The sequence below is a fragment of the Falco peregrinus genome, chromosome 3 (genome assembly GCF_023634155.1).
Source record: "Falco peregrinus isolate bFalPer1 chromosome 3, bFalPer1.pri, whole genome shotgun sequence".
NCBI classification, from domain to species: domain Eukaryota; kingdom Metazoa; phylum Chordata; class Aves; order Falconiformes; family Falconidae; genus Falco; species Falco peregrinus.
This window is the reverse complement of record NC_073723.1, coordinates 69,192,787-69,216,064: the sequence shown is the minus strand read 5'-3', so window position 1 is coordinate 69,216,064 and position 23,278 is coordinate 69,192,787. Positions and strand designations below refer to the sequence as shown.

The following is a 23,278-nucleotide window of genomic DNA, read 5'->3' as shown; positions in this document are numbered from 1 at the left end:
ATATGTAGAACAGTGCCAATCAGCTTCACTTCCAGGATCGAAAGGTGTTCTAAGATGCAGAATAGGTATTGTTACTCTTTCCTTACCAAATATACTATCAATAGACAACAGCAACAGTCTCTGCATAAACAACCTGTCCCTAAGCCAATGCTAGAACAGCCAACTTTCCGTTCACCACCTACCACCCTGGAGCACAGAAGGCTCAGGGGGACCTCATCATGGTATTCCAGTACTTAAAGGGCTGCTATAAAGAGGACAGAGGCTCTCTCTTCACAAGGAGCCGCATGGCAAAGAGAAGGGACAACAGGTACAAGTTACACTGGGAGATATTTTGTCTTGACATAAGACATTTTTTTATAGTAAGAACAACAATTCACTGGAACAACCTCCCCAGGGACATGGTAGAGTTCCCATCACCGGAGATTTTAAAGATGCGACCAGACAGGGTGCTAGACAATCTCCTCTAGGATCCCTTTCCCATGAAATGTTGGGCCAGAGGATCTTTGGAGGTCCCTTCCAACCTGGGCTGTCCTATGATTCTACCCACCAGAGATCCGTGCAGAACACACTGTGAGGGCTCATGATGCAGAACGTTGTCTTTACCATACAACAAGGCCTCCACGTTTTTAGCATTTAAGCCTCAGTCAAGATTGGTTTTTTGTTGTTTTTTTTTTAACATTACAGCACTGTGAAGGTGATTTTAGAATTGTGCTCATGGTATTGTTCAACTCTGCAACATGTTTCTCGAGCATTTGTTTCCAGCTTAAGGTAATGAAACTTAAGTGAACTTGGACAAACAAACATTCTTACTTAATAGATTACAAAACTGCTTTGGCTACAGAAAAATAGTCCTGATGGCATTATAACTTGATGGAAGTATTGTGAAGGGTATGGTTTAAAACTAGAAGCTGAGCTTCTGCCATCAGTCATACACAGCATTTATCACAGCATTTCTGCTTTCACTTCCAAAGTCTACAAAATAATTCTTGTGATTCCTCAGAATATATAGAAATATTTCATTGCAGCACAGTCAAGAGATTATGTTTCCATTTCCTTTGCAATGTAATCAACAAATATTTGTGTTGTATTTTATAGACTGCTCAAAGCTAAGAGTCATGATACCACCTGGGACATGGAACATTTTACATCCATAAATGCCACAAAATACAACACTGTACACATTCAACATAGTGTAACATACTCTGTGTAACTGCCTGGACAGGTCTCACTTCCAATCCTGTGCAGGTAAAAAGGGATTTAGAGATATATTGCCATCCTAATCCTTACCCTCTCGGCCTGATCATTGACTTACACAGAGGGAGAAGCAAGCTGGTACATATGACTGGAACAATTTACTTTCAGCTGACTGCACCGAAGGAGGGATCAGTTTGCAGCTTACTACTTTTTGGCTGATAGCATGCAACTAAACTATACGAACTGTGTTTTCCTTGGAAACAGACTGCTGTGAAAAATCCTGCAGCTTTCAGCAACTACCCATACTGTCTTCCACAGATTCACAGACAGCGTACACTTGCTAATGAAACTAATAACCTAGACTCTAGACAGTACTTGGTTGTTTATGAACACAATGCGATCATCATTCATATCTTGTTGTTGATGCTTAAAATTAGCCAGAGGTGCTCACTCTGGGCAGTGCATTCCATTAGTCACTCTCTCTATCTTCTATCCATAGCAGCTAAGCCTTCCCAACAGTAAGACTGTTGCTAACTACAGAAATTTCCAAAACATCTCATACTATACTGGACAACTAAAATAAACTTACTTCAGATCACCTCTCCTTCTAACTAAACTGTAAGATTGTCAGGATTTGATAGGAAGAGCAAATAATCAGTAGTAGTAAAATAACTTCATTCTTTTACAGTCCTTCAGTTATTTTTCTTTCTGATAAGATGCAGAATTCATCACTTGTCTTTGTGAAAACAGTCTTCAGAAGTATAAATGGCTGGCTACTCTTTCCACTTCTTTGTAGCAAAGCAAACGCATATGACTCATTACAGACAAGCCAAGAGGAAAGCTAGCTGTAAGAATTCAGCACATCATCTACTTCTAGGACCTGAAGAAGCTCAGGTAACCCTAATGGCTTCCTCATGTTCCTCGGGTCAGCCACCGACAGAGGAGAGCAGCCAGGCAGCCAGTGACTGTGGAGCCTGTACCTACACTCACACTCTGAAACAGCACACCACAAGCCAAGAGCTGAACTCCACAGGAAAATACGACTTTTGAACATTAAGTAAGCCTCAAAAATACTGAAAGCTTAATGTAGGCCTTAAGGAAAACTTTTGCTCCTAATCAATGCTGAAATGTTGAGTCCTTTCCACTCTCCTCCTCTCATTGCAAGCTTCTGACTAGTAAATACTTCAAGGAAAAGATAAACTTCCTTCCTTAAGGTTTTTCCAAAGAATGACTCTATAACTCCCCACGATCCTTTAAGCCACATGCAGGAAACAGTCAATTAAGTTATTATTTCATTTAAACTTAGTTAAACTAAGAATGTTAGGTTTCAGTTGAAAAGCGCAACATTATTTGCAAGAAGAAGTAAAAGGTGATGACAAAGCTTGAAGGCAAGACTCAGCACATCACCCTCCGGTGGTTACAGGTAGCTAGCCATACGTACTACCAGTACCTCTAACTGGAAGCATTTCTGTGAGTCACTTTCAGCACTCATGCCTTCAGAACACAAGTAAGTTATTACAAGATGATGTATCATAACTTGTACGTATGACACATCACACTGCGATTTTTGCCATTTGTTTTCCCAAAAACTGCTGTACATCAACTGGATCTTTTTACTTTGCAGGTACAGAGTAGTATTATCCAAAACATGTATATAAAATAGTATCAGAAATTTCTCTACTCAAAGAAAGAAAAATGTTTCCAAAGAAGGATTAACAGTTTGATACATAGAAGACAGTTGGACTGATGGACTTCTTTCACTTCTAGTTTTACATTCAAAATTGAAGTATCAGGACACCGCTATTTATTACAAAACAGTTTTCTAAAGGGTATACAGAACATCAAACCCCCATTCATTTTTCCTGGCTACTTTTCTTTCAGATCTCAACAATGCCTTCCAATGACATACAATGCGGTCTTGTATATTTTATGATATTTATACCACACATGTAAGTAGCATTCGATATTCCAAAATTCACACAGGCTTATGCAAGCACATTGAACAACAGGCACTAGGAATTTCCTCTTTTTACTTCAAGGCAGTTGTGTAAAAAATACATAATTTTTAGAAGTACACTATATTCCAACACTATTTGAAAAAGCATCTCAAATCTATTTAGGCTGTTGTTACATAGTAATAGGTATTTACTTACAGCTGTTGCTGTCAAGCTGAAATCATTACACAGCTTTTCCAATCAATTAAGATCATGTGTGAATCATATAATCTTCATATGATGTTACTAACACTGTAACATTGATCCCATTTTTAAAGTACATGAAAAAATGCCAGAACCACCTTACAAAAACAAAACATACTACTAATGCCCTTTACAGAAAATGTTTTGTAACACAGATTCCAGTTCAGCAAGTGTTTTGAGCTCCAGCTAACTTTATATATATGAATGATCTTATTTGACTCAATGGGATTCTCATATGCAAAAATTTACTTCAGAGGCAACTCATCATTTAAAATTCATAAGGAAGATGAGGTAATTGAACAACTGTCTGTAAAGGCCTTTCTGTGCTAAACTTATATAAAGAATAGTTTAAACAGATGTTTCAGATAGAATTCTAGTTAACAAAGTCTTATATACTACAAAATGCATGTTGTAGTGTACTAATGGTGTCCTGAAAAAAAAATAGTCTCTGAAGAATAATTAAATGTATTTTTCATATGAAAAATTCTCAAATCCAGAGTTGTGCTTAATAGTGGCAACATCCAATCTCACTGGTGAATGATTTAGTGATTTTATTTTTATTTTCTTGCTCATGCTTTTACGTGTGTGTATCCATATATCTTATACTCAGTAGTGAAATACTGATTGCTCTGTGTTTTGCCACAATTTACACCTAAGTATCATAACGATGTAACAGAAATTAGAACTTTGCGCCATTAATACCATTGACGCATTCACCTTGTCCTCAACCACATTGTCTCCTCAACACAATAAAGGTGTAGTCAAAGATTTATCCTGCCAATAAGACATAGTTATAGGTCCCATGAAGATTACTGACACTGAAGTACCAAATATGTACTGGCCTTGGACTTAGAAGATAACACGCCAGTTTTGAGACACATTCAAGTTGACAATAAATCAGTATCACAGTTCCAACAGGAAAAAATACCTTAGAGGAATTTTTGTGTTAAAACACTCCACTTTTGAGTTAGCTGTTAAATGGTAATGATCATAATGGACTAGGCAGTAGGGTTTTTTTGTGTCTGAAATGTGCAGACATTTTACTACAAGGCTATTTTTTTATACTTCTATGATTTTCAACTGCACAGAATTTCCCCCTTAAATCAATTTTGTCTCTCCCCCCCCCAAAAAAAGAAAAAACTCAAATCAAAAGATGTTTTAGTAGCAATCTTATAATGAATTATACTTATTATCTCTATCTGCACACACAAACACTTCCACAGCCTCCGTAACACCTCCCTTTTATGCATACAAAAAAGCAATGGTTATGGGTTATGGAAAGCTAGAGAGAGCAAGATGCGCTAGTTCAGTACTGTTTACTAAACTGTATTTTGCCTCTCCCTCTCAGAACTACCTCAGTGTTTGTCACCAGAAATTTCTTCCTCAGAAGTTTGTTAAAAGGGCACCAATTTCTCAGGGTGTATGGGTTATAACTATTTTTTTCAGGCACCCTTTTGAACTTGTTTCAATTTTCTGTTCATGATGATAGTCATGCTGACAACTTTTTTTGGTCCATCAAATTCTGTAGTACAATTACATGAATTTACTTTTAATAAATTACCATCTTTGCATATATCAGTCAAACCATGAAGACTAAACACTTGCAAATAAAATGCATTATTAATTTAATTGTCACAGCCTATTTAGCTAGCTTCTATTAATATTTGCTATAATATGCAATGTATCAGAGGGCAGAATAAAATTCAAAACATAAAGAATAAACTAATTATATTGTCCTAGAGAAATTAAAAAATAGCAAGCTTGCAAAATTATAATCAAGGCATTAATGTTTTAAATAGGTAAGAAAACTATGTAACTTAATTTATAATATGTTTGTACCCAAAGTGATGGTTTAACATGCTGAAGAAGGATTTTTTGGTTCCTAAAGGTATTAAAAGGCACCAAACTCTCTCATAATAGGAAGGGAAAGGTGGAAAGGAAAGCAACGGTGGTTTGATATTTACTGCAGTAGATCACATGGCTGAAACGTCTACCATCACCAGTGAGGGACTGCTACTAGAAAATTATATTATTGTTGTAGCTCTGCCACTGCTATTTGATGCTTCTCTACATTAAGCTGGTGCCAGCCAAAAAAGTATTGTAGATAAGAAATACTCAAAAGACAGATGAAGAAATTTCAAAAGAAAAGAGTATGAAGTCACTCAAATATCATTTGTTTATGCTGGCCTGGGGGTAAAGCTGCAACAGCCTGTGCTAGCAGATGGGGCAGGGAGGTTGCAGGCCTTAGCTGGGTTCTCTGCTCCTCCGGCAGCTAGGGCTGCAAGGGCTGTGAACCTGTCACCTCGCAGAGGGGCAGCAGGGGAGGGACCCCCCTTCCTCCTTGCACCACGCGGGCAGGCCAGCTAGAAGGTCTTCGAGGAACATGGGAAGAAATGGGGAAAATGGGAACAGCCAGAAGGCTTTCAGAAGAAACACGTAAACAAAAGCCAGCAACAACCGATTTAGTTTATAGCATCCTGCTTGTTTAGGAATTCATTTCAACATGATGATCGCTAAAAATATGCCTCTCAGGCTAAGATACTATATTTGGAAATCTATTGTATGTTTCCTTCATTGCGCGCATATTCACTAGGGTAATGGAAGTTATATCTATGTTGTATTTATGATGATTATACATTAAGTACCCCCTTATAAAAGAACGTATTGGTATTGAATGCTTCCAGTTACAAAATAAGCCACCAGAGCAAAACATTTTTTGTAACTGTTGCACTATGACAAAAGATAACCAGCATAAACTTTAATATGATATCTGCTTTGATGAAACGGTAACTGTTACAATGCATCATTCTGTATTTTAGATGACACAGAGTATCTCCAAACTCTTTAAATAACCGTGTGTTAGGGAAATTCTGGTTAAGCGCTTTGTAGAGGAAATCTCATTAAAAATATAAGCACCACTTAAATAGGTGCTTAGTCAAACATAAGGTGTATATGATCTGCTAATTTAAAACTCTACTCTTAGGTCACTCAGTGATTTAAGCATGATGAACTTGTGAGGCAAGGGTCTAATTGACTACCATTTCCAGTGTCTTTAACAAGAAATGAACATGACCCAGAAAGAGTTCTGCAGTGTTCTCCTACAACTCCTAGCTATCATTTATTTTCCCCTTCTTTCATATCAAAACCAGAAAGTATTCTTCGTTTATGAAAGCCTACACTGGAAGAATGAGTTACTTCAAACAGTATCAAGTATTCATCCAATGAACCCTGCAGGTAGGATACCCCCACCTACTCAGACTGAAAGAGAACATGCAGTCTTTTGACTATCCAAAAAACATCAAGTTTCTGGTTGCCCCCAAAATTCAATGAAATAGCAACAGCTATGCCAAAATGCGCCCAATAAATCTGAGGCAAAATGTGTTTATCTGTAAACACAGTCCCATTCAGCTTTTAAAATACAGCTAAATTTTAAACCACAGAAAAAATAACCTCCTTACAAAAAAAGTTTGAAAACTACTAACTACACACAGACTGAAAAAATAAACTAATTCATTTTAAAAATAGCCAAAACATCAGATCTCAGTTCTCACCCAAGAAAACTGAGGAAACTTTCATTTTGATTCCTCTGTGGCTTTGACATCATTGATCAATGTAAAACCTGGAAAGTCATTTTAGAAACCTATAGGAATCAAGGCCAGAAAGACCAAAAAAAAACCCCCAAAAAACAAAAAAACAAACAAACAAAAAACCCCCAAAACAAAACAAAAATGTTTGATTTTGTACTTGGAGGGACAGTTACAACTATGGAAGTTTTTAGAGAATACAAAACCTGTGAAAAAAACTGTCTAAAAATGTGCAAATCCTACACTTTTCTACAGTAATTTTCCTGTTAAAGCCCACAGACATGAGCACTTCAGCATGTTAGCTCCCTCTGTAGTTAGAGCTGATCTAAAAGTCCAGGTGACTTCATCTTGGCTAAGCTAAATATTCCAGATAAGGTCTACAGATATTGTATAAGGTAAAATCAAAAATAATATTACAGTAGTTTACCTTTCTTTGGGTGTGCCAACTCCATGCTTGCCCAGTAAATGAGTATTCAAATGCTTCTTCATTACAAACGCCACCCTACCAAAGAGAAAACCCAGGAAGATTATTTTTTTATTAATACTTTTTTCCTTTAAATACAGTATTTTTCTGTTTTCAGCACGCACTTGAGTGTATTTTATTAAGGGCAGACTTTCAAAAACCTCTGGTAGACTATGACTTAAATCTGGGAGTCCATTTAACTCCAGGTTGGTTTTTTTTCAGATTGCAATCGCTTGGCTATTTTTGTTATGAATAAGTAATCACAAGTGTACATTGCTGGTCAAAGAATGGTAAAACCTATTTCTGCTTCCCTTTGCAAATTAGAACATCTTATACAATATACTAATAATATAGTCTATTTTACCTAATGACATTTTCTCATGTTATAAACTAATACAGTTTTAGTCACAATTTTGAATTTAAGTCTAATGGGCCCATCCTGTAACCCTTTTTCATGTAAGTAGTTCCATTGTTTTTAATGAGTAACACAAAAATACAGCAAGATCAGATGCTTTAATCACTGCTTATGTCTAGGCAAACTTCATAGTATTAATTATTTAAAGAGATATACATGGAAACAAATCAATAGTCTTAGTTATTTTATCGCCTTATAAAAAAAAGGATGGAAAAGGTGAAGCATATGTTCATGAATACACTTTGAGCAGGAATATTGTTCAAAGCAGCAAGACAACTGTTCAAAGCATCAAGAGCAGCAACAAAATATATACTACCTGGTATAGTGTTTCTACTAAAAAAAACACATATAATTACATTTTGGTGACATACACAATGAAACAGATAGAAGCCTATCAACTGCCATTCTTTTGCTGATAAAACCATAACATCAATTTAATTATATCATGTGACTGCTTCAAACAATTTAAATATCAGACTGAAGCTTCAAACTAAAATGGTTCTCTCTATAAGCAAAGATTTTACTGCTGCAACTTTCAGTGTGAAAAGGGCTTGCAAACATTTTTGTTAATTATGTATTACAGCTGTCCTTCATAAAGTTAATTACTAATAGCTGAAAGGCAATAGACTCTATTTGCATATGTACATGAAAGGCATGACATATGCAAAAATATGATTTTAATTAGCATTCTATGATATGAAGGGCTACAAATCAAACTGGCATGTTATAAGATTTTTAACATTAAATGCTGAATTCATCTGGACATGTTTGCAGTAATGGACAATGGAAGGACTGTAAAACACTAGCACTATGGGGTATAAGAGCCACAAAAGCCAAGAGACAGTACTTTTCCTTTACAAATATGTTAATGTAGCTTTTCCATGTCTGATCTACTTTGGGCAGTTTCACATTATTACAGAGAATCTCTCTAGTGCATCCCTTAAGGTGTAAGAATATAATTCTGTCTTATTTAAATGATAGTGATTTCCTTATTTTTTACAAAAAGACATTAAAAAAATCTTAAATACTTTTCCTTATACAATTTATAAGTATGGCATCATAATCATTATAACTGTGAATAATCTATCACAGCATTACCATCATTACTATGCAAGTGTCATCAGAATTACTGTACCTAAGGAAAATAATTGTAACAAAATAAAAAAAATGTGTTCTAATAACAGCATAATGCATTCAAAACATACTGCCCTTGCTTTTTGGCAGAAATACAAACCATTTCCACACAGCTGTGAAAGGTACGAAACAGATTTTAATTTAGTAATACTTGTATTTCCTGTTAAAAACCTCCATTCTCCCCCTGCTATAAAAGGAAAATAAAAGCAAAGATATTGCTGTGAAAAGGGCAATGAGCAATCGAAGTTATAAAGGCATACTTTGCTATTTACATGGAATATAAAGATCGCAACCAGCTACACAGTATTTCTACAGAAGTTATTTTTTTTCCCTCTCAGCCTGTTTACTTGAAGCTTCCAGACAAAAGCTGAACACTTCTTACACTGCACAACCGCAGGAGGTACAGACAGAGATACCTTTCTGCAAAATCAAAGACAAAGGCCTTGTTAATAATGTGAAGCAATTAATCTCACATTAGCTGCCTCCTCTCTGTTTTATCTAGGTTCTGAGTAACCATTTTGCTGCTGTTACACAGCACAAATAAAATGAGGACTGACTCAGTAAGTGTCTCAGCGCTGACTAACATTTCAAGTTTTTAATGTAAGGTTTGAAGACTTTAGACTTGAGGAGTGCTGAATGCCTCCACGCAAGCCTGGAGTGCTCTGCATAGCTCCAGGAGCAGCTCCCCACCTTCCTGATTCAGGCTTTGAAAATAAAAGCAAAGTTGCTGTTTTCATAAGAAACTGAAAACAAGGTTTAAAAAAAAATTAAAATTTACCAACAGAGACAACCCTTACTGAAACAAAAGATTATTTTTTTTTTCCTTAGAATCGAGGCATAGTCTAAACATCTTGGTTTGGACGCTGAGTTTGAGAACAATCATCCCCACACCCTTGCCCCCCCAAAAAACCCCAACAACCAAACAAAAACCCAAAAGGAAATAAAAAGAGAGAGAGAGAGAGAAAGAGAGATAGAGAGATAGATAGAGAGAGAAAGATTGAGAGAGAGAGAGAGAGGTGGTAACAGCATTTGCAGGCTTTGCAAAAACACTAGAAGTGTTTTCTGTAGATTCTCTAACTCCACGTTTCTAAGCAATTACTGTTTTAATAGTAAAAAAATATTGGTTTTATCTATGCTATTTACCTCTGCTGAGGTAAATCAGTTATTCCTAATATACTGCCAGAACTGAATAAATAGACATAACTTAGTCTTGGTCTTTTCAAATAAATCTTAAGGGAAGTCTGGCTGGCACCAGTGAGGACTTAAGGAGTGATGCTTTCAAGATACATCGCTCTAATATATCTTCAAATCCAAGGGAATCTCTGCATCAGCTGCAGCAAGCACCAATTCAGACATCGTTGAATTTCTCATTTCTTATTTTTTAATTCTAGTGGGAATAGAAATGTTCAAATGCTAAAAATTAACTGGTTTCACAAACGCATCAAAAGGGAGTAGGAAAAACCTAAACCTGCTATCCTCTACTGTTTCCAGAATGTGCAAACCAGGCCTGAGCAGAGGCCTGGAACCAGTTTTACAAACTCTGATCTGGACATACTCATTCCCAACTCACATGAAGACAAGAAGTCACAGGCCACCTGCTCTTCTGAGTGTCAGGTCTCGCAAGGCAGAAATGTTTAGCCTATACATCCAAGTCATGGTCACTGGGAGCTCCCTCCATTCTGTAGAAAGGCTGCTCCTAGAAGCCTCCTCTTGTAGTGGAAAAAGGTGAATAGACAGGAGGATTTTGTTTGCTTTCAGTGGCATTCTGTTGGTTTAACTTTTCTAGTGGTTTTCAACTACTTTGGTTCCAAACTAGCAACGTTGTCTGCGTTATACACTATGTTCAAACTTCAGGATAAATGAAAGACAAGTTCAAAAATGACAATGGGCTTTAGAATAGCATCCACACTCCCTACGGACAATTTTTTGCACATAAACTATAAATAAAAATAACTTTAATCATAAATATATGAGCACCTTTGCCAAAATAAGTTTGCAGAATATTCTGTTTTCAGTTTAGAAGTGCTGTGGCTTTGTAGGAACGTGTCCACTCATATTCCATGGCAGACTTAAAACAGTACCTTGGACTCACCCTGAGAATGCCAGTAACTGATTTAGGAACCTCTGCAGACTTGTCTTCAGTTATAAAAGCATATTTTAATGTACAAAAGAAGCAAAAGGACTTCTAAATCTGGGAATTAAGAAACCTACTGGACAATCTTTACTTCTACTTTTTATTCTAGTGTAATACAGGCTTTTCAGCATGGAAAATGTTTATTATCACAGTACCCAAGGAATACGAATAATCTGCCATGCATTGTTTGTTCTCTCATTTTCTCTGCAAGAAGAGAATTGTCCTCTGTGAAGCATCTTGTTTTGAGAGGGCAAAAGATTCTAGGTTTTATTATGTTTTGAATCTATAATTGCTCTTTTCTTTTTAATATGTACATTGCTGTGTTAGTGAAAAGCCAAGTTAAAAAAACCAGACACACAAACCAAAACAAGAATTCTGGATCGTGAAGTCTGAAATCTGAGTGTTTCCTGAGTATTTACCAAGTGCTCAGCCTTGGCCTAGTTCCAAGGAAGGAGCTACATCTTACCTCCTCCAGAAAGTCACTTGAAGATGTGTCAACAGACCAGTCATCTTGTAACTGCACGTAACTACTGAGGAGGACCAGCATGCGAATTTATTTTTGTGGGACTCTACAAACCAGGTAACCAGCAGCTGAAGAGGAATTTTAAATCACTTCTCAGTGGATACATTGCTCCCTGCAACTGCTCTTGGATAATTTATCTTACAGACAACAATGTTCAATGACAACAGAAAAGTCCAGGAGAATAACAATGAATATCTACCCCTTATTCATATTCTCAATATCCTTTACATCTCCTTTAAACCTTCCAGAACCTCTTTATACACAAATTTGACTCTGAGAATACAGGTAAGCTACTATATGACATGCAGGCCCCAAGTACAGAGTATATTTTAAAAAGCTCCTTGAAAGCCTTTTTAAAAAACAAAACAAAACAAAAAACCCAGCACAACAGAACCCCCCAAAAAACCCAACCCACATAAAGCAGAAAAGAGAGCTATTATTTTAAAATTATTATTATTTAGTACTTGGTTTTATCATAGGTTTCAGGCAGTTAGAAAGAATGGTTTACTGTTTTGGATAAATCACCTGGGAAATCTGACAGCTTCAAGGAATAGTAAGAAAAAGGACCTCTTAAACTTTTACACACCATCACAGGATATGAGGAAATAATGTATTATTCTGGCTGCATCAGTTTTTATTTTCCATGATCTGTACTTAAAATTCTGTCTTCTATCTTCACCTGAGGCAAGGAACCAGAAAATCAAGGCAAGCTGCACAGATCATGCCAAGAAGGAGGACGGTATGTTTGGGCAAGTAGATATCAACATGGACTCAATTGTTACTACCGGAATGAAGTGTTCTTGTTCTTTACTGTGTCTTTATATACACTGCACACCCTAATTGTTTGTAGTTGAATGAGTGGTTCACATGGAGTCATGCCAACACGGGTATCAGTTAGCAAGAGAAAGAAATAGTGCGGTGTCTCAAGGAATATCATGACCTACATGTATTTTGGAATGTTCAATAAAACTTGTACATGTAATTTTTGCATGTACTTTAGATTTGTACATGCTCTATGCGTAAAAGTAGAACTTCATATATTCAAACCAGCACTTAGTCAAATAGTACATGAACAGTTGATGCGAACTTAAAAAACTTAAAAAGTTTATAAAGTCTCAAAATTATATAAAAATTTGCTACCCAAATCTCATCTGTCTCTCAGAATTTTGTATTCAGTAGGTCAGCTTCAGGAACAAGAGCTTAAAGGAAAATGCAGAACTGCCCAGAAAACAATGGTTTTCTATGAACAAGTAGTCTTTTTTTTTTCCATGCATCAATAGAAGAATTTCCCAAGAATTTAGACAAGTCCATCATTCGTGGATGTTTTCTGATTCTGAAGGGTCCAGACTGGGGCGCTGATAACTCTCTTGCATGACTGTGCGCAAGGGACTCAATTTAAAAGAAAGTATCTGGCAGGGCAGAATCCGGTGTGGAAGATATCCAGTAGTCTGAAAGGCTTCATGCCCTTTGTGACAAGATGTCAGGTTCAAGTAAATATCTGGCAGGGCGAAGTCTAGTGTGGAAAACATCCAAATATCTGAAAAACTTCATGCCCTCTATGACAGGACATCAAGTCCTAGAACCCTGCACAGGAAAGCTGGGGTTTTCTGCTGACTCATTTAGCAGCCAAATGAAGCAGGTCTTATTATTTCCAAATAACAGTTTCAGTTATTCTTAAGTTAAAATAATAGTAATATTAAATCCATAACATTTCAGAAGCTTAACAAGTCATGCACAATAATCCTTTCTGCAATGTTGAGAGTACCGTGACACACGGCCTTATCTCCCTGTTGATCCCATGCATTAAAGCAGGGTATGGCTATTTTATGTTCCACCCTTACTAAAACTCATAATTAAACTGGAAAGTAAAATGCATATGTTTGGCATATGTGGCTTCTTCCTTTTCATCTTCAAGTGTGAGCAACTTGGCAGACTGGAAAATGCAAACTTTTCCTCTTGAAAAGAGAAACTGAAAGAGGTAAATGAGGACAACTTTGCCATCCTGAACAAGACAAAAGCCAGAATATCACGGCAAGAATATCATGGTAATTCATGCAACCTAAAGACTAACAGAATTTTCAGATTTCTGAGAATTACTAGCTTTTCTGCCTTAAGTTTGAAGGTTTTGGGGTTGGTTTTTTGTGCAACAATCAGGTATGTTTCTTAATTATTTATTAACTTTTCACTTTTTCCCTGGAGATGTTTGGTTACTGAAGTTCAAAACCCAACATTTTCAAAAATGAATTTTATGTCAATATGAAACTGTTGGTGCAATAGACTACAACTTTCTCTTCTAAAAATACCTCATCTCATTTTTACTGTTACTTGTAATGAGCTAGCAACGAAGCCAAGCTACCCAATTAAAAAATAAATAAATGGAGAAGACCACAACTTATATTAGTGGAACACCTGTACACAGCTTACACCTAAGGTAGACTTGAGTATCACAGCAGCTACTGTTCCTGACTTGCTTTGAATAGGATGACAGACAACAGGATTGTCAATGTACTGTTCAATGACCTGCATCAATCTCAAGAATAATTTACTGCTGTATCAGGCAGATCATTATGGATGAGTTGTGCACTATCAATCAATCAGCTGTGTTGCTCCTGCATATTCCTTTATCTATCAACCAGAAGAGAGAGACATCCCTCAACATATTCGTGTTACTTACTGCCACCAATCTGCATCCCTTAAGATGTGAAAGAATTATTAGCCACATGGCCATAAAGTAGTAGCAATAGGCACAATTATCTCCTCTTACATAGTCTGGCAGAACAGACCTGGGTACAAAGGCAGAGCAAACTAAATAAAACAGAAAACATCCTCTACTTCTCTGCTCAAGCTGGCCTGGAGAGATCTTGCCATCCAAAGCTGCTGAGTTCTCTCACCATCCCACTTTTAAGGGATGTACATTATAATGTAAAACATCCAGGACAGAAATTTAGTTTGTCATTGCAAGGACTGTGGCAAAAGAAGAATACATTGGCAGTATTTACATTATTTCCTCCCCCATGAAGGAATTCACTTATTTGTTATTATGTGCCTCACCTGAAGTTACTTGTTCTGTAACTGAAATCAGAAAGGTTTCCTCTAAGTTACCTACAGGAAATTTTCTGAATTTTATTAGTTTGGGTGTTCTGTGGTGGTGGGTTTTTTTAAATACAAAAAGTACCCTTCAATAGCAGATGCAGGAATAAGCCAAGTGCAGACAGTGATAACTGTTATTAACATAAAGGTGAGAGGAAATTTAAGAGTGCAACTGGGAACTTTTAGATTTGGAGATACAATAAAAACTGGTAACTGTAAGTAAACAAATGGCTCTATTTCGTTTACTTGATGAGCAAACTAAAAATAGCTAAACAGTGGCAAAAACTTTGAAGTCAGAAGGTGTTCACTCTGTCAGGCAATCACCCTACAAATATATGAGAAAATTAGTACCGCTACAAGAAATGTTTGTTTCAATATTCAGAGGAGTTAATGAATGTTAAGTGATAATGGTAGACAGCAGCAGTATGTAATTACATTTCTAAACACACCTTACCAAATCACTTCTAAGCTAAAAAAACCACATGTTCTATTAATTTTCATTGGTTATCAAACATCTGTAACTGTCACCTCTAACAGGTGTTTGGTAACCTAACAGCTGCGCAAAGTACTAACAAAAAAAAAATAAATCACAATGTGCTTTCTGTAGCACTGCTATCAGCCTTTCAGTCTACCAAAATGCAGAACAACTAACCACTTTGCCTAAATTCTGAAATTCAACCTTAGGCTCAGTGTTGGGAGTACCCTGCATCTGAGAAGAGATTACCATCAACATCCAGAAACATGTCACCACCAGAGAACACACTTGTCATGCTAAATGAATACTTTAAGCATAAATTAAGGTTTACAGCTATAAGCATTGTGATCCAAGAGCACCTACCAACCTTGCCACCAAGAAATTGCTTATGTCCTCTCTTTTCTCATAATGTGTACACCAAACACTCCTGTAACTCTGGTCCTTCCCTTTTCCATTGTGTCCCTTTCTTCAGACATTGACCTGTCTCCCTACTCATGATCCAGTCCCTTTTTCCAGCATGCTCAGGACTTCAAGTATAGAATTTGATGCAGTAGGCATCAGTTCCACGTACCATCATCTTGCATCTGGGAAGAGATCGCAGGATGAACAGACTAATGTTTGAAGTGGGAAGTTCTTCAAAGTAGATTCAACCTTTTGGGAAAATGAGGTGAATCACATCTCTAGGTGCCCTGACAGAAGTTTTGAAATATCTGACTTTCTGCAGACAGGTTGTACACAGCTTCCTAGCAATTCCAAGGAGTGAAGTCTATGCATGTTGAAAGTGCAAGAAACAGCATGTAAGACTACCCCAGCATAAGGATGTTTCACTGAGTTTCTACTTAAAAGTAGAATGGATAGAACCAAACAAACATACTTAGTTCTAATATTTTGCTCTTCCTGAATAAAAAGTCACTTTTGAAATTGCATGGCAGACTGAATTACCAGGTTTGTGCAGAGCTTCTACAGGAAGAGCCATCTTGAGAGTTAAATCTTCATCATCAAAAGAATCTAATCTTGCTTGTCTTTAAAGGAAAATCAAAACAAATCTAAAGATAGTTGATTGTAGGCTAGAAAACACATAGGGCCTGCAGTAATGGTGCCACCATACATAACTCAGTCAACTGAGCACTTACAGTGCCTGTGGTCTTTTGCAAAGTTGCGAGGTACAAAGAAAGGAATGAGATGAATAAATTGGTCACTATCTGATGACTTAACTGCTCAGAAGTCATACACACTCAGAAGGCATACGCAATTTTTATTGACAATTTACCCACAATTTGAAACTGCTGCTGGTGATAGATGGTGGCTGGAGCTAAGACTCTGTGTGACTAGTGAGAATCTTGCCCTAGGTCTTTGCTTGACATAGCAAAGCAAGTGCTGGTTGATTTGTTTATTCCTGAGACTTAAATTCTGCTGTAAGACATATCTTTTTTGCCTTACATCCAGGCGTTCCACAAGACCATTTGACTTAAGGTAGAAAGCAAAATACTTCAGAATATATGTTTGCCAAAGTAGCTGTAACTGCATAAAAATAGTAAAATGATGACAGCAGGACCTAATCTGTAACCATCAGAAGTACCATTCACATGGATTAACCTTTAACAACAGTCTGGTCAAATCAGAACAGACTGGTTCCAGCCAAGGAAAAAGGAAGGTAATCCTTTGGATCAGATCAGTTTCAGTGCACGAAAATGCATCTGGTACTTGTATACGCATAAACATGTTTGCAGCACATGGGGAAAAAGAGAACACCCACCCTGGTTCTGGCTGTCCTTATCCAAGGTCTCTCTCTCAGGCCTGGCCATTCCTACCTTATAGACTAAGAACCACTAAACGCGGTGGCATCAGACCAACTATACAGTATGCCTAACACTTGGCTAGTATGTTTGATTAATGTTTATTTTTCATTGTTAGTAGACATCTTCTTAGTAATCAAACATAAATAAAAGCTCAGAATTTTCAGTCTCAACCGGCATCTCAAGTCTCTAGCTATTCCCACCACAGCCACCCCTAACTCTCCTCAAAAGCTGAGAATTGAAACTTTCTCCGCCTGCCACTGAATAAGGAGGACGCTGGTTGAAGAAAGTATCGGGACTATTAGAGGAAACCATGATATACAGACCAGAAGGACTCTTATGCACTCTGCAAGTACTACAGACCTACAAAACTCTCTCAAATTATGGCACCGAACACAGTGTGCAGATGATATTAAGAGCAGCACGGAAGTCCATCCAAATGAGAATTCCAGGTGGTAACAATGGCATTACTTCACTTGCCCCATGAGCAAACGGTAACACCTCTCATCACTTCAGCCACAGACTTAGCAGGAGAATTACTAGTCACTAAAGCTGCCAAGCACAAAGTCTGGTGTTTCTTAGGTTTGTCTTTGATGTTCAGCAGGACTCACTTCAGGCATAAGTGAGAAGTCCAAAGCCAGGACTGCAGGGATTAATAGAGTACTCACCTGAGATATAATTGTTCTTAAAGCAATAAAACACCTCACTGAGTTCAGAAGGAAGTTTTGCACCAAAAAAAAGCCATTCTTGCAGTCCAATATGGATGTTGCATGCACTAGGTATGAAGACTGTTAACAGTCTGGGAAAATTGAAGGAATATAGATCAGACAAATCAGTACAGTCATAAAGATGATATCTGTGACACAACAGAAGATGTTCTCGGGCAAAGAATATTCTAGTCCCAGCCAGCATTTGAGATTAACTCTGACCATTTCTGGCCACAAATCAAGCATGAGAGAGACGGGAACTACATAGGTGCCCAACAGAATTAAGAAAAAAAGATCTTTGATCTCAAGGGTCTAGATATACTTACATACACACATTGAGTGTACATATGAACAAAGAAGTGAAGGAGAAATCAGTTTTGTTGCAAACAAAAGCTTATGGCATACTATCTAAAAAAGAAAGGAGACTTGATAAATTACCTGAAAAGATGCAATAAAAGAAATTCAGCTTTTTCTGAGCTTGCCAAACAAGTTTCTGATGTATATGACCAACTGGATAAATTACAGAACTTCAGGTTTTATATACAAAGCAACAACCTGGTCCTATAAAGAGACATAAACCACGTCTCTTTAAAAGAAAAAATATTTTCAGTCTCTGTCTTTCTGAAATGAAGTTTCAATTGAGGAGTTTTTCCTTTTATGATCCTTGCTGTGATTGCAACCACACCCCCATCTCAAGTGCTAGCATGAAATGATGGGATCTCACAGGTCCACTTTCAGTAGGAGGGGAACTGACAGCAAAGACAACACAGGTACCAGCACACATGGTGGTACTCCATTTAATTCAGTATTACATCACATTTTGATTTTCACAAATGTACTCCTGTTAAAGCACTGAAATTTACTAAATACACTCACAACTGAGCCATGTGTGCACAAAAACACCTATGTGTCCAAATGACCACCTGAAAACACTGTATTTCCCAGCAGTCACTCGCAGCTATGGAACCGAGCATGTAAGCACTGACACGCAACCCTGCTTAGCTTTGCAACGCAATGGAAGTAAAATGGCTCTCACTTGGGAGCAAACGCAGCTCCTCACTCTTTGACCCATGGGACACACAGGCCATAGGGCTTGCTGCATTCCATACTTTGGAAGGGCCGAGTTCCCTGGGTTGGTTTTCAGTGAAGGCCTCAAATTTTAGGCAATTTAAATTATGCTCTGCAAAAATTAAATACATACAAAATGCCTTCTCATTTGTTATAAATAGAAAAAAGCAAACAAAAAAAAAAACAAAGGGCTGTTACATTTCTTTACAATTTCACAGATTAGTAGAACCCCCAAAACCATTATTGATGACATTAAATGTCCAGAGTACCTGGACATAGAGAGAGAAATAGTCTGACCAGTGTGCAACTTTTATAGTACTGAATAGCAGGCAAAGTTTTGTGCAACACATAGCCAAATGCATGAATGGAATTGATTTTATAAAGAGTTACAAACAAAAGAGTCCAAAATATTAACCAATAAACACATGCCTGGGTGGAAACATCCTATTATAAAATTACTGTAAAGATCCTCAAAAAGGTAGAAAAAAGTCCAATTTTCCACATAACCTGAGAGTGCAGAGTTTTCTGATAATAAGATCCAAGGAACCTGTAAACCCAAGGCTCTAATTTTCTTATGGCGACTGTGTAATATTTTGCAAAGTAAAATTGACTGAGATGGAAGCTATTTTGCATGGTACAGTGGCGATGGCTAACAAATGAGAGTTTTGTGGGCTGAATGTTAGTCCCCTGCCTCATCTGCCACCCCTAATGACAGCAGCCACCTGCTGTTTTATTGTCACAGCTGGAGCCGGTTCACACTCCTTGGTGCTGAGCTCTGCCCATGAGCGCCAAGCTCTCGCCTCGCCTCATTACTTTGATGAACTTTTTATGGTCAGCACCCATGAAGACCTCATCTAGGACTATACAACCTAGATCGGCTTCAGGGAGTGCTTCCAGCTAGCATGAGGTGATAATGCACAGTGACACCACGGCTGCTACTGTCTGTCACTTAGTCAAGTTACTGTACTATACTTCTGGCTCTACAGGGCCCTCAACAGGTAAAATGCCATGAAATTCTCCTATATAATAGAGTTCACCCTCTCCTTTTCACATTGCAAGATAGAGATCATATCCTACTAGCAAAATTTACCTTTTCAAAGATAGATATTGCAATAAAATATGTATCATGCCGTTTGCTACGTGTAACTACAGACAAAAAATTTCTACAGTCCCTAGACGTAAACCTGCTGCCTTCCTAAAAAAAATATCCTGGCATTAAATAAAGCAACCATGAAAGCCATAATATGGCTTCATTAACACCACCAAATAGAAAAAAAAAATAATTACATGCATTTTACAAGAGAAAGACTGTTTTAACTTAAAGAACAGAAAGCATAGAAACAAAAATCGTGCCAGCCAAATCTACTTATTACCCAAATGAATCCACAGTGGACAATGATATATGCTCCTTCCCTTGCCCCAGAAAGAACCCCACACATATTCATTTATTAACTAAGCAAAGTCTTTTGCATTGTTTTACTTAATCACAGTGTCTGTTACTATTTTCTGCTAATTTAAAAACAAATACAATCATCCTTTCCTTTTCAAAAATTTTTTGTACTAACACTCCAAATCTCTTGAGCCTGTACCCAATTTTAAACTTCAACAGATTTTTTTTTATTGATGCATTTAGAGCAGACTGGTTTATGCTTGATCACCAAAATTTAACCCCAGGTTTACTCTCAGCAGTAGAATAATCTTGTTGGTGTTAACAGAGGTTTACATTTGCCCGTATTTACATATATCATTAAGATTAATATATGTGCTATTAATAATAATTTCATTAACATTCTGAAATCATCAAATAACATTTTGACTTTTGAATGGCTGTAGGCTATTATAAGCCTAAAAACCAGAACATTTTCAGTATTCATTGTGTAGCAATCCAGCTGATCAGTTTTGACAAATTCATGCAATGTTATAAGCCATTAAACTTCATTTAGTTTCATTTAAAAACTCCACCTAAATATAAAAAGCAACTGTATTTTTCATACAGACAGTACAATTTCCAATAAATACAGCTCCCAGAATCCTCCAAAAAGAAACTGGTTTTTCTATATCTTACTGAAATATTTTTAAATTTATCATAAATAGAGTTTTTGAAATTGTGTTTTTGAGACCACTGACCCAGCAAGAGTTGAGCATCTCTAGTACGGTATGGTACAATTTAGTTCCTCTTGAGGAAGGGCAGTGCTGCAGATACCCTGGGCTTCACATAAGATTCCTACGACAGGTAGAACCTTGCAAATGTTGTTGAGCCCACAGATTATCCTACATATGTGAGAATTTACTTATGCAAGCCCTTCTTTATTAGCACTTTTTAAGTGTGACCTAAACAACAGTTGAAGAGCCAGAAAAACCTAACGATTCAGCAAAGGTTTCCATTCTGCTACAAGCTGAGCACCTCCCATACAGTCCTGAAAAGTATTCAAGAGAACTAGAGGACACACAGAACCTCGTGTAATGAGGGCCTAAAATGTATGGACAATCCCATTAAATATAAACAGCACCAACTTCTCTACCAATACAATTTCAACAAGCACTTGTCTTCTGCACAAGTTCAACAAAAGAACTTCTTGTGAAGCACAGTGACATATTGATCACACCCTTCAGAAAGTCCAACAACAGAAAACTGCTTTTAGAAGAAAAAGGAATTCCCTTCTTTTTACTAGATGATGTATCTGTCAAATGCGTAATTTGTAGGACTCATTTCATACCCTTAAAAATAAAACATCAATGATGCAGCTTGATCAGTGCTGGGTAAGACCCTGTGAAACGGCCAAACTGCCTTAGTGGAACAATCAATGGTTTCAATAGAACAATCTCATAATGGTGTTAGTAATTAAATAGTAATGGCTAAGAGATTTTTTCCCTTTTTTTTTTTTTTTTTTAAGCAGTAGTGTGTCAGCTGTAGTATGCCTATTGCATGCTTTGTGATATGACACAATCCATCTAAAAGGTTTCATGAATCCATAATAAAACTCTAAACCCACAATTAGCTAGGTATTTATTCTCCTGTTGTAAAGGAATTTGTTAAAGGATGCATGGCTATCCAGACTAGCTATATTTGCTCACTGCTTTACAAGAAATAGCCTGCCTGCATGTACAAATATTTGGAAATATGCTTCCTTTGCAACACTACATAGCCTTGGCATTATGACTATGTTTTAGAGTTGTATACTAAAATATAACTTCGATTTACCCAGTGCTTACAGTTCACTGGTCTGTAATTCTTGATATCCCTCTATTTTCCACCAATTTTAATTTTAGTCACTATTATTTAAAGTTCAGTTTCTGTGCCCTTTCAATTTTGATTCTTTTCCAATGTGACAACAAACATCAGTGCCATTTCTGATGGTGACTTTTATTGGAGTAAGAAAAACCAAACTTTCAGAAGAGAAGCTATCAGAAAATCATCAGACAGTAACACAGTAACAACTTGTGGTCAGTATCAAGATGAGCTGCATGTGAACAGACAGTCTGGAGGTGACAGGATTTGTATCCAATTACTAATCCCCTGAGCCATGCAGCCCCCTGAAAGATAGATTTCTTTAAGTTGATCCCTTAACCCATCACCAACTGGTCATGCTACTGCATTCCAGCAGTAACGATGAAAAGGGAAACACATTTTCTATTTAAATCTCCATGACACGGAACCGTCATGTTGGAAAGTCCCCACCTCTCTTCTCATCTACTACACGTAAGTTTTGAAAATAGATCCTATGAAAATAAGAACAGGCATATGAAATTATTTAGCTTAACATAAATATTCTGTCTTCTGTGCTTCCTGCAAGCACACAAAGAAGCTTTGAATGCACATACTTCTTCTTGTACTGAACAGAAATACCTGTTGATCTTAAAAAAAGGCTAAACTTCTAAAACTGTTCTTTCTTAAAGAAAAAGATACTTATATGAAGAATATCAGAGACATTGCTGAGGAACTGTTCATCCTTTAAAACATATTATCTCTGTAATGCTGCCAGTGCCAGTGTCAGGTTGGGCCATTAGCCAATTAAACAAGAATAAGATCTGCCAAGAAGCTATTTTATTTTTGCCTCAGAATATTTGTGTATCTGTGAGCTAGTGTGTGTTTGTGTTCATGCATCAGTGGAATCTGGTTGTTCATGCCAGGTTTTCTTATCACACTTCTCTGCTTCTTTCAACTTGCACATTCCTGCAATACAAAATGGACATGTGTCTGCTGATAATGTCAACATACTTAAGTCCACAAGGAGAGATTTTGTGTAACTAGATCTAAAGTGGTTTTTTTTGTGTTCGTTACCTGACCCTGTCTGCTTACACAATACTAGAAGAGCCAGTCATTCATGGGAAGAACTCCGATACCACGAGCACTTCTAGGAGATGTTAAAGGACAACAGATGTGGAAGAAATCAGCATCCAATTACAATATCCATGGCTAAATACTCTCATAGAAACCTCATTTTTACATATTAACTGAAGGAAATTCTCACTTCTCATAGCAGACCAGGTTCAATG

General features: G+C 37.1%; 1 protein-coding gene across 1 annotated transcript in view; it reads right to left on the bottom strand.

Moving 5' to 3' along the window:
- Window positions 1-23,278, bottom strand: part of ZNF407 (zinc finger protein 407) — a 344,407-nt gene that overhangs the window by 202,207 nt on the left and 118,922 nt on the right. The window contains exon 4 of the mRNA XM_055798527.1: window positions 7,404-7,478. Within this exon, the coding sequence (XP_055654502.1) occupies window positions 7,404-7,478 (75 nt within the window). The remainder of the gene's footprint in view (window positions 1-7,403; window positions 7,479-23,278) is intronic.